General features: G+C 39.7%; 1 protein-coding gene across 1 annotated transcript in view; it reads right to left on the bottom strand.

Moving 5' to 3' along the window:
* Nucleotides 1-14636, bottom strand: part of SNCAIP (synuclein alpha interacting protein) — a 55314-nt gene that overhangs the window by 32532 nt on the left and 8146 nt on the right. The window contains exon 2 of the mRNA XM_077816357.1: nt 10562-10634. Within this exon, the coding sequence (XP_077672483.1) occupies nt 10562-10634 (73 nt within the window). The remainder of the gene's footprint in view (nt 1-10561; nt 10635-14636) is intronic.

Raw genomic sequence — 14636 nt, 5'->3', positions numbered from 1 at the left:
GGGAGCATGAGGCACCTGAACCTCAACTCCCATGAGGCATTACGTCAGGATTTCCCAATCAGAATATCTGGCTTTTTTGGTGGAAACATTTCAGTTCTGTATTTTTCATGGAAAGTTTCAAACTACTGGTTTTCTTTTCATTTTGGTTGAAAATTTTATGCAAAATGCCTCCATTTTTCAACCAGTTCTAGTCAGTAGAAAAATCCTCCACCCTTCCATAACTACAAAAAGTACAGTCCCAATGCATCATAACCACAGTGCCCAGAATCAGTGGAACCCCAATACTAAGCTTTATATTTATATTTTTAGTGGGGAGGTGGGAAACTCAACAAATTCTTTCACTAAAATCAACTTAGATGTTTTCTTTCCAGGTGACCTATAATGTTTATAAAGAATGAGCACATTCTAAAGAGGCACATTTTAAACATGGTAGATTTATTACTAGCTGTAGTGCATCAGTGAGGTCTAATTTGTGATCACGTACATAATCTGTAACAAATACCTTTCTTAAGAAGCAGCAATATACAGTTTTCAATACATTATAGAAGATATGAATCAAAAGGATAGTAGTGCTTAGTAAATGGAATTGTCCGACTATCACCTTGATTTTTTTGGAGGCTCTTGTGAATATATATCAAAGAAAACAAACAACAACAATAAGACAAGTAATTTAGTGGGCCAAAAGAAGAACGCATTATACTCATTTATTTATGTATTGTATAAGATTCTAGGTTCAAAGGGTTACACTTTTATGTTGGTTTTATTTACATGTGAAATTTTTTCCAAGTGATACAGGGAAATGGATACCATATGTTTTCCAGCTGTTTTGTTCTGACAGGAACCATTAAGGACCCTGAATGGAAATGAATTCTGCCTGAGTCTTATGAAAACACTTCTGTCAACAGAAGGGTCTAGACAGAGAAAACGGCATCAACATTTTGTTTGTCATCACTTTCCTTATGCTTAGATCCATTATTCTGTTCCTAGGCTGAAACAAGCTACCTCTTTGCCACTTTTTAATCTTAAAAATTAAAATCCACACATAACAGTGATAGATAAAAATATTAAATCTGATGTTAAGAGAAAGCAAAAGCTGTTTTCTACAAAGCTTTCTTGATTCACCACATGTTCATTTAATTCTTGTTTCCTGCATTACATCCACAGTAAACCACCTTTTGCTCATTACTCATTTTTCCTTCTATTTTGTCCACTACATAAGTCGGACATTTCTTTATAAGTATTGCCGACAGAAAAGCAGATTTAAATACAACACAATTATCTAAGTTTCCTGTAACTCATGAATATATCTACTTATTTAAGCAGAAAGATGGATTGATATTGCACATAATACAGGACTAGAAGGTTGTAGCGTAAACCCACAGACCCCGATAGGAAGTGAAGCTGATCAGACAGGCAGGCACAACCTATTCTGATGCTGCTTCCTGTGGATGGGGATTGCATATTTTGCACCAGCCATTACACTGACAGAGTGCTGATCCCTCATGAGCACCGGCCCCACTCCACAGATCTGTGCAGAAAGGAGCAGGGCCATGACCTTGCCTCCTCCCCGCCCCCTTGTCATGGACTTCTTCCCTGAGAGATCAGAAGTCAGCAGGGGGTTTGATTTCCAGAGAGCTGAGGGCTCAAGGATTGCTATTGTGAGTAGCTTTACACAGCTGCTCCAGTGGGAGAAGGATCTTGCTCACCCCTCCACACTCATGAGGTCATGCAGAAGCCATTGTCAATCAGGGTCAAATAAAGGCTAACTGCTTGACTACTCTAGAAACCATGACACAGGCACTGAAATGGAACCCAGGAGATTTTATTCAATTCCAAAATCTGCTCCACACTTACGTAACCATTGGTACATCACTTATACAATGTCTCCATTTCCCAACTATAACAAGGAGATAATTCTTCCCTATTTCATAGAAACTGAAGAACCCAGGTTTCCTGAAGCTCATGCTAGTGCCCTAACCACTAGACCATCTTTCCAGTGTGCAAACTTCTCTATGGACTTGCTCAGGAACAGAAGGTTTGATACTGGGTGATAGTTGGCTAGGTTTGATGTCAGGGTGGGTTTCTTCAGTGCTGGTTGGACAACTGCATGTTTGAAGGAGAAAGGGAAGATTCCTTCTCTGAATGAGTTATTGGCTATTTTGGTGATGAGCGGCATCTGCTGTTCATGACGCTCTTTCACCAACCTGGAGAGTCATGGTTCAGAGGGTTTGGGAGGAGACTTTCCCAGGTGTCCAATACTTCTAGAGGCATGAAAGGACTGAACTCTGGGAATGCAGAAGGGCTGTTCGTTGGCCAGTATAGGGGGAGAAGTTCCATGGCGCCTCAGAAGCCTTTCTGAACATGTGATTACTTCACTAAAGTGGGATGATAGTTCCTTGTAACACTTGGTACTTGGTTCTGCTGTGGACACCAGGGAGTAATGGTTAATGAACAGGTTTACCACCTTGAATGCCTCCTTAGCAACTTCAGAGGCTGAAAGGCAGGTTTCCTGACCTATAATACTGCTTTAGCATAGGCTTTGAGATTCTTTCTGTTTTGACTTGTCTGGTTCAGCCTTTGTTTTCCAACATTGGCTTTCAAATTTCCACCCCTCTCTTTTTATCTGATACAGTGTGTCTGAGAACCAAGGAGGTCTGTGTAGTGATCGGCAGGAGGGTACTGCTTGGAGACCACTGGGCCAATGGTCAAGACTAGAGCATGATGATGATGATATGCTGCTGTCCTTAAGCATGTTTTGGAATTTGATGGGCTCCATGAGTCTTCATAGTCATATCAAGGTCTTGGGTTTTTCTTGTTTCCTGAGAATTGGGAGAGCTATGATAATTTCCTTAATGAGATGACTGTCCTTCCAAGATAGTAGCTGGGTCATGATGTAGTCTATAATGACATTTAGCTTTATGGGTTAGACTGGAGGTGACATGTGAAAGTGCTAGGGAGGTAAGTGAGGAAATGTGTTTTGGGGCTTTTGATTCTGAGGTGTTGTCAGCATGGAAGCTGAAGTCTCGTAGGATGGCATATCTGGAATATTCATCACTGTTGCCGACAAGGTATCGATGGTCTCCATTAATCAACCTTTTAGGCTTTCATGGTTTGTAAATGAGCACACCTATGTTAGGCTTGGTTTTAGTTGGCTCTCATTTCTAACGTCAGATGAATGAATTCAGAATACCTTGTCTTAATGAAGCACCTCTTCTCTGCCCCTGCAGAACTTGGTAACAGCTTTCAATTTCCTATCATCTGAAAATTCCCTTATTGTGGTGTTTACTCCCTTTCCATGATCAGTAATGAAGACTTGGCCTAGCACTGATCCTTGTGGTACCTGACTAGAAACCTGCACAACATTTTAAAAAAAATCTAGCCCTTTATGTTTTAAAGTTACCATTTATATACTGTATACTCCTGTCTTTCCAGTGGTTAAACAGATGGATGATTTTACATTGGGAATTCTGTTGACATCTCTGCCTTATCTTTCCTCTTGTGGTTCATTACTTTACTTCGTCAGAGCCCCTTGAATGAATTAAGACTTTCTTTTATTCCACGTCCAGCGGTCTTGGACTTCGTATACAGACACTGAGGCGTAGTCTACACGAAGGAATATTTTAGAAAATTCCTCACAGTTGTTCACACTGATTCATCTCCACCAGTGTTAGCAAAGATGGGGCTTTAAGAGACAAAGGGATGCTATATATAACAATGGGATAATAAGAACCAGTTCTGAATGTATTTCTATTTTAATTAATAACATCAGTGAAATATATTAACAATTTTAACTGAAGATGGTGCTGTTTTACAGTTTTAATATACTAGCAGCTTCAAAGAGCACAACTTGTGCTTTGACACAAGTGCTCTGGCATGAGAAACTTGATTTGTGAATGACCCTATGTGTGTGAGAGTGGGTGTTCTCAACTTCCTGGATTTCAGTTCCACTTATCCATTAGGACAAAGTAAGGTCTGGGGTTAGGATATGACAGAAACAGACATTACTATTAGCTCACTCTACATCTCTTTCCAAATGATCCATAGAGCAATAGCCTCAATGAAGGATTCATTTGTCCTAGCTTGGCTAGAGGAAGAGCATTGCAAATGCTGTCAACTATAATGGATAGGATATAGAGGAGAGAGGGAGGGAGATGATAAATGAATTGGGATCTTCCAAACCTTGTCTGGACTGATTTTAGGATGTGACCAGGTGAGGTAAGGGAAAATCTACACTCAGATGTCTGGGAGGGAATCACAAGGTTAGTACAGATACAAAATAATGAAGGGGAGGAAATTAGTTAAAAACAACAGATTTTAGGCTGAAGAAGTATCACAAGTATAACTGAATTACTATATACCCATTATTCTAATTATTGTTTATCTGAACGGAATCTTGTATCTTCCCCTTTTTTTCAGGGCCTGACATTATCCAATCTTTCATTTATTCCAGTAATTTCAAACATATTTAGTTGGGACACACTTAGGAGGAATTATAAATACCCAGAACTTACAAATACAACTGCCACCAAATCACAATTGTACCTTAATATAAGTCACATATTGGTAAACTACCAAATAGAGTGAAACATAAATTGTGCAGAGCATACTGCTGGGGGAATTCTGTGTAACTGCGTATGCACAGAATTCATGGCCCCTGCAGATTTCTTTGCTTGCCCACAGAAAAATGACTTCTGATGGGAAAACCAAGGGAAGCCGCCAGAGCGGTCATGCACCCACTCCCTGGCAGTGCAGACAGGTCAATTCGGGCACCCAGAGCAGCCAGTAGAGACGTAAATCACCACCTGGGGGAGGGAGACTGAGTAGTCATGTGTAATTTTGAGAGAGAGAGAGAGAGAGAGAGACACTCTCTCTCTCTCGCTATTACAGTGCTCTCAGCATGGAGGGGCAGGGCTTTGGGGTATTTCTGAAGAGGTAGGTGTGGGGCAGGCTCTGTTTCCTCAGGCAGAGGAGAATATAGCAGCCTGCCTGCTTAGTTAATAGTTCCCATTGTTTTTAGTTAATTCCCCCAGGAGTATAAAACAGGTGTAAAATTTTTTTTAAGGCTCCTTTACATTGCCACAATGGGGTAAAGGAGCCTTATTGTAAAGGACAATATGGCCTTATAAATGCTTATGGTGCTTTAGTTATGAGAACTGGTCTAAATTTTTGGACTGAAAAAATGTCCTGTCAAAACGTGCTCCATGAATTGTTTGCTGCTGACCTTTTTGGACATGGTCAGTAGCCAGTATAAATTGTGAGTTTGAGTCCCCAGCCCTCACTTGTTCTTCAGTTGTCTATTATGTAACATATGGCTGCATATATTTGTTGACTAATAATTGGAAGCAAAGGGTCAATACCCCCTGGATATTCTTGTGAACCATGCTTAATTTAGTTCAGTGGATACAGTAGCATAGAAGGTTACTGAGCTAACCTTTCACTGCTGGGGATAAGAGGTCAGTTGGTTTACATTAGTAAGTGAATAAAGATCTCCAGTAGGATGCTGTTCTTGTTCTAGACACCTATTTAACATCATCACAAAGTCATCTCAGCTAACAGAATACACCTTAGTACAATCAACTAGCTCAGTGAAGCTGGTTGGGCACAGATGTCTTGAACTATTAGCTCCAAAGGCCTTATCAAATCTACCTGTCTCCCCAATGTTCACTTACTATGAGAAAGAAAGCAACCAATTTCATACTGAACAATGAAGGCAAGAAGAGCCGATTTCTGCTCAAGTAAATCATTCTTGCTTAGAAAAAACTCTGGAAATCAAGTGACCTATGGACAAACAACACCATATCAGAAACTGAACTAGCTGAAATTATGTTTAAACTGATTCCTTTAACTCTGGTTGGCCTCAACATAGATAGGACCATAAAGGTCCTTGGATCTAATTACCCTGACTATGAACAGCCCTTCCATGAGGCAGGATGGGACAGAAAACCCTCACAGGATATGCCTGTATTGCAGCTAGGAGTAAACCTCCCACTTTGGGTTGACAGACTTGCACTAGCTTGAGCTGAGCTAGCACACTAAAAATCGTATTGTGGATGTTGGAGCTCTGGCAAGGTCAAGCCTAGGGGGTTTTCCTCCCAAGCCACAATGTCCACACCACTATTTTTAGTGATCTAGCTTGAGCCCCGCTAGCGCAAGTCTGTCTACTCATGCTGGATGCTCACTTTCAGCTGCAGGATAGACATACCTCCAAGTTCTCCCTGAATCATTTTGTGTCATGAAGGAGAACTGGATGGGCCAGAACTTATCTCATACCCTTTCCCCACAGAAAGGAACGTGCTTTCCCTCTTAAATCCAGTGGAAACCCAGGGATCTGGAACACCTGACTAACTGTGGGGCTCCCTGCAGCTTTACTGAACTCCTAGGTTTCTCTTAGACTCCACAGTCCCAGCAATGTTCCCATTAAACAGTAACTCCCTGATGGTGAGAGAGTCACAGAAAAGATAAAATGCCCTCACTTTGCATTAACTCTGTTAATTTGTGCAGGACGTGGGAGAAAGTGAGAGATTGAGGAATGCATTTCCCCTTAGGCACAGATCCTTGACCTTCAGGAGACAATAGAGCAAGAAGATGCCATGGAGGTGATAGACCCAACCCTTTTACACCATGGGGAAAATCCAGCTGGAGGGGATTCTTCTCTCAGACCCGTTGGCCCCTCGTTGACCAAAAGAATGGACAATGAGGGGGGAAAAAAACATGCATTAGTGGATTTTTGAAAATAAGAAGTGAAATCCAGAGAACCATGGGCCCTGAAGGAGCAACAGTCAGGCAATAAGGACAAAAAAAATCTGTTGAAAAGTTTGGAAGGAATCCATGAGAAAACATTATTTACCAATCAGCATGCTATGTTTTCCTAGCATTAAAGGTATTTAGAGCAATTTAAAATCAATATAACCAAACGCTTTCTCATGTTACCACCACATTATTCAAACATTTAGATGAAATGGGTGGAGAAAATGGTATTGAGTAAACCCCGTTCTTACACCATGAACAACAGATTAGCAATGATGTAATAAAGGATTTTAGTCTCATCAAGAAGTTCTGGTGACACAATTCAGTTCAAATTATCCTGCAGTGAGATTGCTGTACACATATCTTCAATTTTTTAATATAAAATAAAAATCTATCTATATTTTTCTGGATTCTTGACCCCTTGATTGAACTTGCTGAACTAAAATAGAAAAGAAAAAAACACCAAAACACTGATTCAAACCCACAGCTGGAGGAAAAAAAAGTGGTAATTTATTTTTTCTGCAGTACACCTAATCCAAAGCACCACTACTGAGGCAGAGGAAAAGTCTCGAGTGCACAGTGGTTATTATTTTGCTAGCCCTATTATTCGGATATGTTTAGCTTTCAGTTCATTCAGAAAACAGCTCTGGGATAAATTTATGCGTGGCTTGACATAAGTAACTTGCCTCATTTCTTATTGGGCACGATTGGGAAGATGAATGGAAAGTTAAGTTCTTATCACAGGCAGTATGCTGGAGTTAGGATGGCTAGCTCAGATCAGGAGAAATATTCTGCTATTAGTAAACAAGCCTAAATGTAAAATAAGGTAGAGGTCAGATTATGCATGAACAGCACATTGAGAGAGCTTGCTGTATCAGGACTGGTTCCTAAAAAGTAACCAAGCCAATCATGAAGCATGCGATAGAATGTATATTAATGTGATGTGTGAGTAAATGCAAAGGAACAAGTTTTCTGTGTAATCTGGATCTGTGACATATCCTGTGCGCTTCCACCTCCTGCGTTTGAGATTAATCAACTAAGTGTAGCTTTACTGTTTACCAAAGAAAGGAACCTGAGTGATGAGATGGGAGTTGAACCGAGTTCTGGGGGAAGTGAGTGGAAGAGGTCTCGGGGAGCCCCAACACTTCTCCTAATACTGCACAGTTGTTCTGTATATAATTATAATTTAAATTGTCAATGGAGTGCAGACATATCAGGTTGTCTTCATTTACAGTTTTTAACATCTTCTTAATGTATCCAGTAGGGGCTGGATATATTTTCTCTTTATATGGAAATACATAATAAATAACCCTTGGAGAGTTTAATAGCTTTGCTATAATCAGCAGATCAGGAAGTTAGAAGGACAGGAGACCACCAGTAGAACAGAATAAAACCTGGGTTTTTCCCAGTGACTGAAGTCAAGCCAAGCCATTTTTCCCATACATAACAGGGCTGGTTTTGCCTCCTAAGCTGCAGTAACAGGAAAACCCCATTGTTTGAATGGTGAACCTGTGAGTGAAGGAGAAGAGATGGGACTTGTAGTCTCCTGCTGCAAGAGAGGATGAACCCAAATACTTGTTCTGGGGTCCATATATAACTGCTAATGTTTTTTAAAGTTTTGCAATAATTGTCCACTTAAGCCAGGACTCTGAGGGCTAGTATGCCCCCATATGACGGTGGTGTGTATATGTATCCTAAAGTTTGGCACTTACTTAGCGCTATACAGTCACTGATTAATTATTTATCCAAACGCTTTCTGAAGACAGGTAATTATTATCTCTATTTCCTAATAGGGAAACTAAGGAAGAAAAATTAAGGTTTCTCTCTCAAAGGCAACTATGTAAAAATGACCTCAGCTGATGTATCTCTACTGATACTTCAATGGAGTTATACCTATTTATGCCCATCAAGGATATGGAATGGTATCTTCTCACTCAACAGTTCTACTCCCTGCATATATTCCATTATACGTTTAATGAAAAAAATACGGTCATGCTACCTTCAATCCTACAGAACCATTAGGACTGAAATGGTTACTAGCTCTGAGAAAGTAAATTGCATTCTTTTCTGGATCAAGCATCTTCCAACAGAACTCTTAGTTAATTTCCATTGGTAGGGGTCCCGTGGTGCTACCGTCTGTCTTCCAGAAATGCCTGTAGTTGCATCTATCCAACCCTATTCAAGGCAATTGGTGTGTAAAGTAGTAACTCAGCGGGCATCACTGGAAGACAACTGACAGCAAAAGGGACTTTACAGATGGAACTTAGTTAAAAATTCAGCTGCACAACAGGCTGTGGCTATCCCAGGATCTCTAAGAAGAATCAGGCGTAACAAATATTCCAAACTTGTTATTGGTTTATATACATTTACATTTGCAAGGCTCTCTCTCTGCAAATAAAAAGAAATATTATTTCTTCAAAGAGAGCTGAGCAGACCATTCTGGCTGGGAGACTAGAGAATGAATTGTGACTTTTAGTGGCAATTCCTACCCTGCTCCCTCTTGCTTTATCCCCTTTTTGTGGAGCAGTTTATGTAGAGATCTGTATGTGGAAGATTATAATTTAAAGACGCTCCCTCATATGGGACAGTATTATAAATATAGTAGTTTAGAAAGGTGTCGTGGAACCTGGGATTGAGAACACAGCGTAGCTGCGTACAGCAATTCATCACAGAAGTTCTGTAGTTTGTTTTATTCCTCTCTCATTCACTGGTTTGTTGTTTAATGACCCCACAAGATCATTATAGTTTACATCCCATTTCCCACCCCTTCCCCACCCACTTGTTTGCAGCAGAAAAGTATTGTCTGTGTAGACCCTGCCCTCCCCTCTGCAGCCAGTCACAGTCTGAGCAGAGAAGTAAGTGAGGCTTTACTTCTCTTTATTTTCAAGTCCAGCTGCCATAAGGATTGTGACAATCTAGCCCTTAATGATTCTGGCAGGAGAAGCAGCTATTAGAAAGCTTCAATTTATCTACAAACCTTGGTAATTTACAACTATGTGAAAGGAAATACAGAAATAAGGGTTGCCAAAGTCTGGCATGGTCCATCTTCCCATTAATTTCAGGTCTCAGGTTTCTGCTGTAAATGTTTTAGATTCAACAATATTAATGAAAGCACAATTAAAGCATCAGATGAAAGATAAACTTTTCATAGCTCCACACTAAAGTATTACTCTCATCAATTCATTTTTGTTCATCACAAAAAGAAAAACAAAAGAGGCTTAATCTGATTTAGAAAGTGAAAAACAACACTGCATGAACTTTTTGTCAGTGGGGGGGAAAGGTCTCCAGCTGGTTCTCATCTAGATGCCATGATTCTTCATTTAGTTTACACTATTAAACTCAAAAACTTTGCTTTAATCTTAACTGTTACAGTATGTCCTAGATTCTACTGTACTCTGCTCTATCTTGTAGCATCTCTGATAGGATTTCAGACCCTGGCAAAATATCATCCCTCAAACTGGTCACGTCATAGGGGTAGTAAATGTATCCAACATTCTTTCATTGGCGCCTACATCATTATGTCTTGTCACCAATGGTTTCTTGGGTTTTCAAGTAAATTGTTGCATATATTGTGGTTTGGAGTTGCTCAGATGAAGCCTTACGTTTATACAGCCAAATCCTTTTATGGAATTTTTTTTTTTGTGCTAATGACCTAACATCTGTTGGAAAAAAAAAAATCCATGTTTCCAGAAAGCAGTACAAAAATAAAAGAAAACAAAAACAGCAGAACACTGCCAAGAAGCAAAGGCTGTCAAGTTCTGCAATTTAAGAAGCAGCCTAAAAGAGGATGGGAGAACAAAAGTGGGCAGCATACCTGATATGTCTTCATTTTGTGTATCACACCTTCTACATAATTCTGGGATAGTCTTGAGAGAAGTTACCGAGTACTGAAATAGAGAGAGGGAAAAATGCATATAAAGTACAAATTGGTTCATTCCCAAAATTATACAAAAGAAAAACACAGTAGTAGTAGGGACACTTCAAGTGTCCTATGTAGCTGAGTCCTGAGGCTACCCCTAATCTGCACGAAATGGAGCAGCTGCCTATGAAGGCAACTGCATCCCAGCATCCCATCAGATATCAGTATTTCTTGCTGGGACTTGTCATCCCTGTGGAGCATAACTGCTTGGGTCATGATGACATATCACATATATTAATAATTTCCACAGGTGGCACCACCATATTAAAATTGACAGGGGCTTTAGAAACCCAGGGACTACTTTGATCACCTGTGCTATACATTATGGTGTTTGATTTTGCAAGATCCAGCATACCTCTCTAACATAATTTGCTTTATAGCAGATAAAATTCAGATTTATACAATGCTCTATGAAAAAATATGCTAGTGTGTTAGAGATCTGATCTCAGATATAGACACCTCCCCACAATGCACAGGAAAACAAGAACATAAGTCTACTCATCCAAGAACAGCTTTCATTAAAACAAATATTTGATGTGAGGGGATACACCTGATGTTGATCAACAAGTTATTCTTTGGATCCAACTTTAAAAAGAGCAGGGGGGTGGGGAAGGACAACATATTTATCCGACTAAGCGGCAATCATTTCCTTATAATCTCGTGGAATGCCTTCAATCTGCCATATGATCCAACATCATAAAAAATACAATTTCCCACAAACAGAAATCTGGTTACTCAATATCAAGAAACCCTTAATCTAATGCTAGAGTGTCACAAGAGTTTCCTTTCAAACCAACACATATCTGAAAATCATTATGCCGTTGGAAAAAAAAAATCAGTGGCTTTTGCACATTTAAAAGCTATTAAAAACAGTTAAAAGGTAAAGTAAAAAATAAATATTTAGGATTAATATAGCACAAAATTTTGAGGAATGTATAAAAACCCTATGTTCTTAAAGGAAGACATATTTTTAGCTAGTCTGCTATTGACAGATGAAGCAGAACAACGACATACAAAAACATGGCAGCTTTCGACACAGAAAAGGAACTGTCATACCAGTTTTGTTTTTTTGTTGACAGTTTGCCAATTGCATGTCTGAAGCAAATTGAAGTTCAAGTGACAATATGCCTCTGAATGATACAAAGTAAATCTCAGGTGACCAATTACAGAAATAACTTACTCGTTTGATTCAAGTGAACTCAAGTAGAACAGTCACTCCATGGATTGTGGCTACTTCAAACACACACCACCCCCCGCCCCCCCCCCCCCCCCCCAAACACAGCCCCCTTCCATACTTTACTTTTCTCCTTTAGGCCTACTAATCCTGAGAGATATTGGGCACCTGCAACTATGTCAATGGGAACTGCGGATGCTAAGTATTCTCAGCATCAGAACTTTAATTTATTAATTAATTTTTATATTACAAAGCTACCCAGAAAGAAGTTCCATTATACTAGGGGGCAGTACAAACACATACAAAGATTTTGTCCCAGCTCACAATCTAAGGTTATGTCTACACTGCAATTAGACACCCGTGGCTGGCCTATGCCAGCTGACTTGGACTAAGGGGCCCGGATTAAGGGGCTATTTAACTGTGGTGTGGATGTTCGGGTTGAGACTGCAGCCTAAGCTCTGGGACCCTCCCACCTCGTAGGGTCCTAGAGCCTGGGCTCCAGCCCGAGCCCAAACGTCTACACTATAATTAAACAGCCTTTTAGCCAGAGCCCGAGTCAGCTGGCATGGGCCAGCCACGCGTTTTTAATTCCAGTGTAGTTATACTCTAAGATAATAAGTGATATGTGAAGGGTGGATGGAGAAGGATACCATCAAATACAAACTGCATGTATTTTCTGTTGCTGCTATTGAATAAAAAGTCAACTATCAATCTGTACATTTTGGTATTTTACCACACAGATAAAAAAAGATAATGTTGAACTGGCATAGTAAGATTCTTAAAAGAAGCTACCAAGAAATATGGTAGCTCTATAACACCAGCTGGTGCAGGTTAAACTATTACACAGTCTGTAATTCAGTTAGAATTAGGCCTTTCGTACTCTACGGTAATGTGTTTGTCAGGCACCCTCAAAAGTGAAGACCCATTCCGTCTCTGTCTTTTTTCTCCACTCCTGGAAGTACAAACTTTCTTGTTGGTCCTACGTTGTATTAAAATATATTCAGTTAACCACAAAAAAGTCAATTAACTGTGTTATAAATCTGATGATGATGTTTAACGATATATGCTTGATTTTGTTAACAGATTTCCTCCCACCCACCTCTGGTCTCAGAAATATTTTTGCATTTTTACATTTCTGCTATCTGCATTTGTGGTCAATACAGAGATGTGGCTTTCAGCTGAGAAACTACAGAGCTGCTAGGAGGTAATAGTACTTGCTTCCTGTAGCAGACCTTTCCCAGCTCTTCCCTCTGCAACTTCCTTCTCTAGCTTTCTAGCTCCAGTCCTGGTCCACCAACAGTTGTTAACCTTTCTTCCAGCCAGAATTTCCAAGTAACTCAATGGATCGAACTGCGATGCTGATAGCTGTGGGGCTCCCATTCTTTATCCAGAATGCCATGTTTGCTACACATAATTCAGGGATGTTATTTTCTACTTTTCATTCAAGGATCTTAAAATGCTTTACACACATTAAGCAAGCCTCACAGCTCCTCTGTGAAATACATATTATTAAACCTAGCTAAAGAAAGAGAAACCAAGGCAAGAAGCAGTTAAGTCATATGCCCCAGCGCACAGAGTGAGCGAGCAGCAGAGTGAGGAAGAGAGGATTCTCCTTCTTTAAACGGCAGACACTCTCTATCCTGGTCTTCACGAACTCAGAAGAGGAGTTATCTTGTGGTTTACACTAAAGTCCAGTTGCAAAACAAAAGCATGTTACAAGACTAGATTGCTTAGTAGTAGTATTTTTTATTTCAACCATGTTACCCAGAGATGACCCAGATTTTAAAAGGTGCTGAGTGCCCTCAATCCCCACTGAAAAAGATGACATTCAGCAAACTTCATGATAAGGGTCTTTAATCTGCAATATTTATACCTCTATGGTGGAAAAAATGGTACTATTAGTACGAGATTAGTAACAGCAGGCGAGAGATTTCTAAGAATTTAGTGGGAATCCAGATAAATCCAGTTTTTCTGCTGGGAGAAGCTGTAAATCTGTAGTCACACACTAGTGAAAATGATCATGGCTTGTTAAATAACTAGTCCATTCCAGCAATAATGGACTACAAAATCTTAAGGAATAGAAATTCTAAAATCTTTGCACTTAACATTATTTTAAAGTTTGTATTAAATGAATTTTAAATATACACACCCACAATCAGGCAAACCTTCAGAATATCTAGCAGGGACATTCTAGGCAGTTTCATTCAAGCTTAAAATTCACAACCAGCCCAACAGTAGGAGAAAGAAAAATAATGGAAGAAAAATTAAATGTAGCGGGGACAGAGATATAACAGAAACAATTTTAAAAATAAAATTAAGGGAAATGTATAGTGACAATAATGGGTTTTTGTTAATCTTTCACTTGTCATATGGAGCACCCTTAACTTCCACTACATTGGAACTGAGGTGCTCAGCACTTCCCAAGAGACACTCAGCACCTCAATGGGGACACTGACAACCTCACAGGATCAGATCTGTAGTGACCGCTGAAAGCATCAAGGACCTTGCCCTGCTCCCACTGAAGTCAATGGCAAAACTCTCTCAGACTTCACGGGCACTGGATTGGGTCTCCAGTGCCTTTGTCTTGATCTTAAACTCCTAACTCCTCTGTTTTTAGCCAGATGACACAGACAACTTCTTGTCCATATTACAATTAATTTTTTTTTCAGTTATTAACATTGTAGAACTTTTCTTAGAACAAACCATTATTGTTTAAATATTATTCTGGAAAATGCAACAATTCAGTCATCTTCCATTCACATTAAATCAACAAAAGAAAATTAACTTTTAGTTCCA

This window comes from Eretmochelys imbricata, chromosome 5, assembly GCF_965152235.1.
Source record: "Eretmochelys imbricata isolate rEreImb1 chromosome 5, rEreImb1.hap1, whole genome shotgun sequence".
Taxonomy (NCBI): Eukaryota; Metazoa; Chordata; order Testudines; family Cheloniidae; genus Eretmochelys; species Eretmochelys imbricata.
This window is presented reverse-complemented; position numbering and strand designations above follow the sequence as displayed.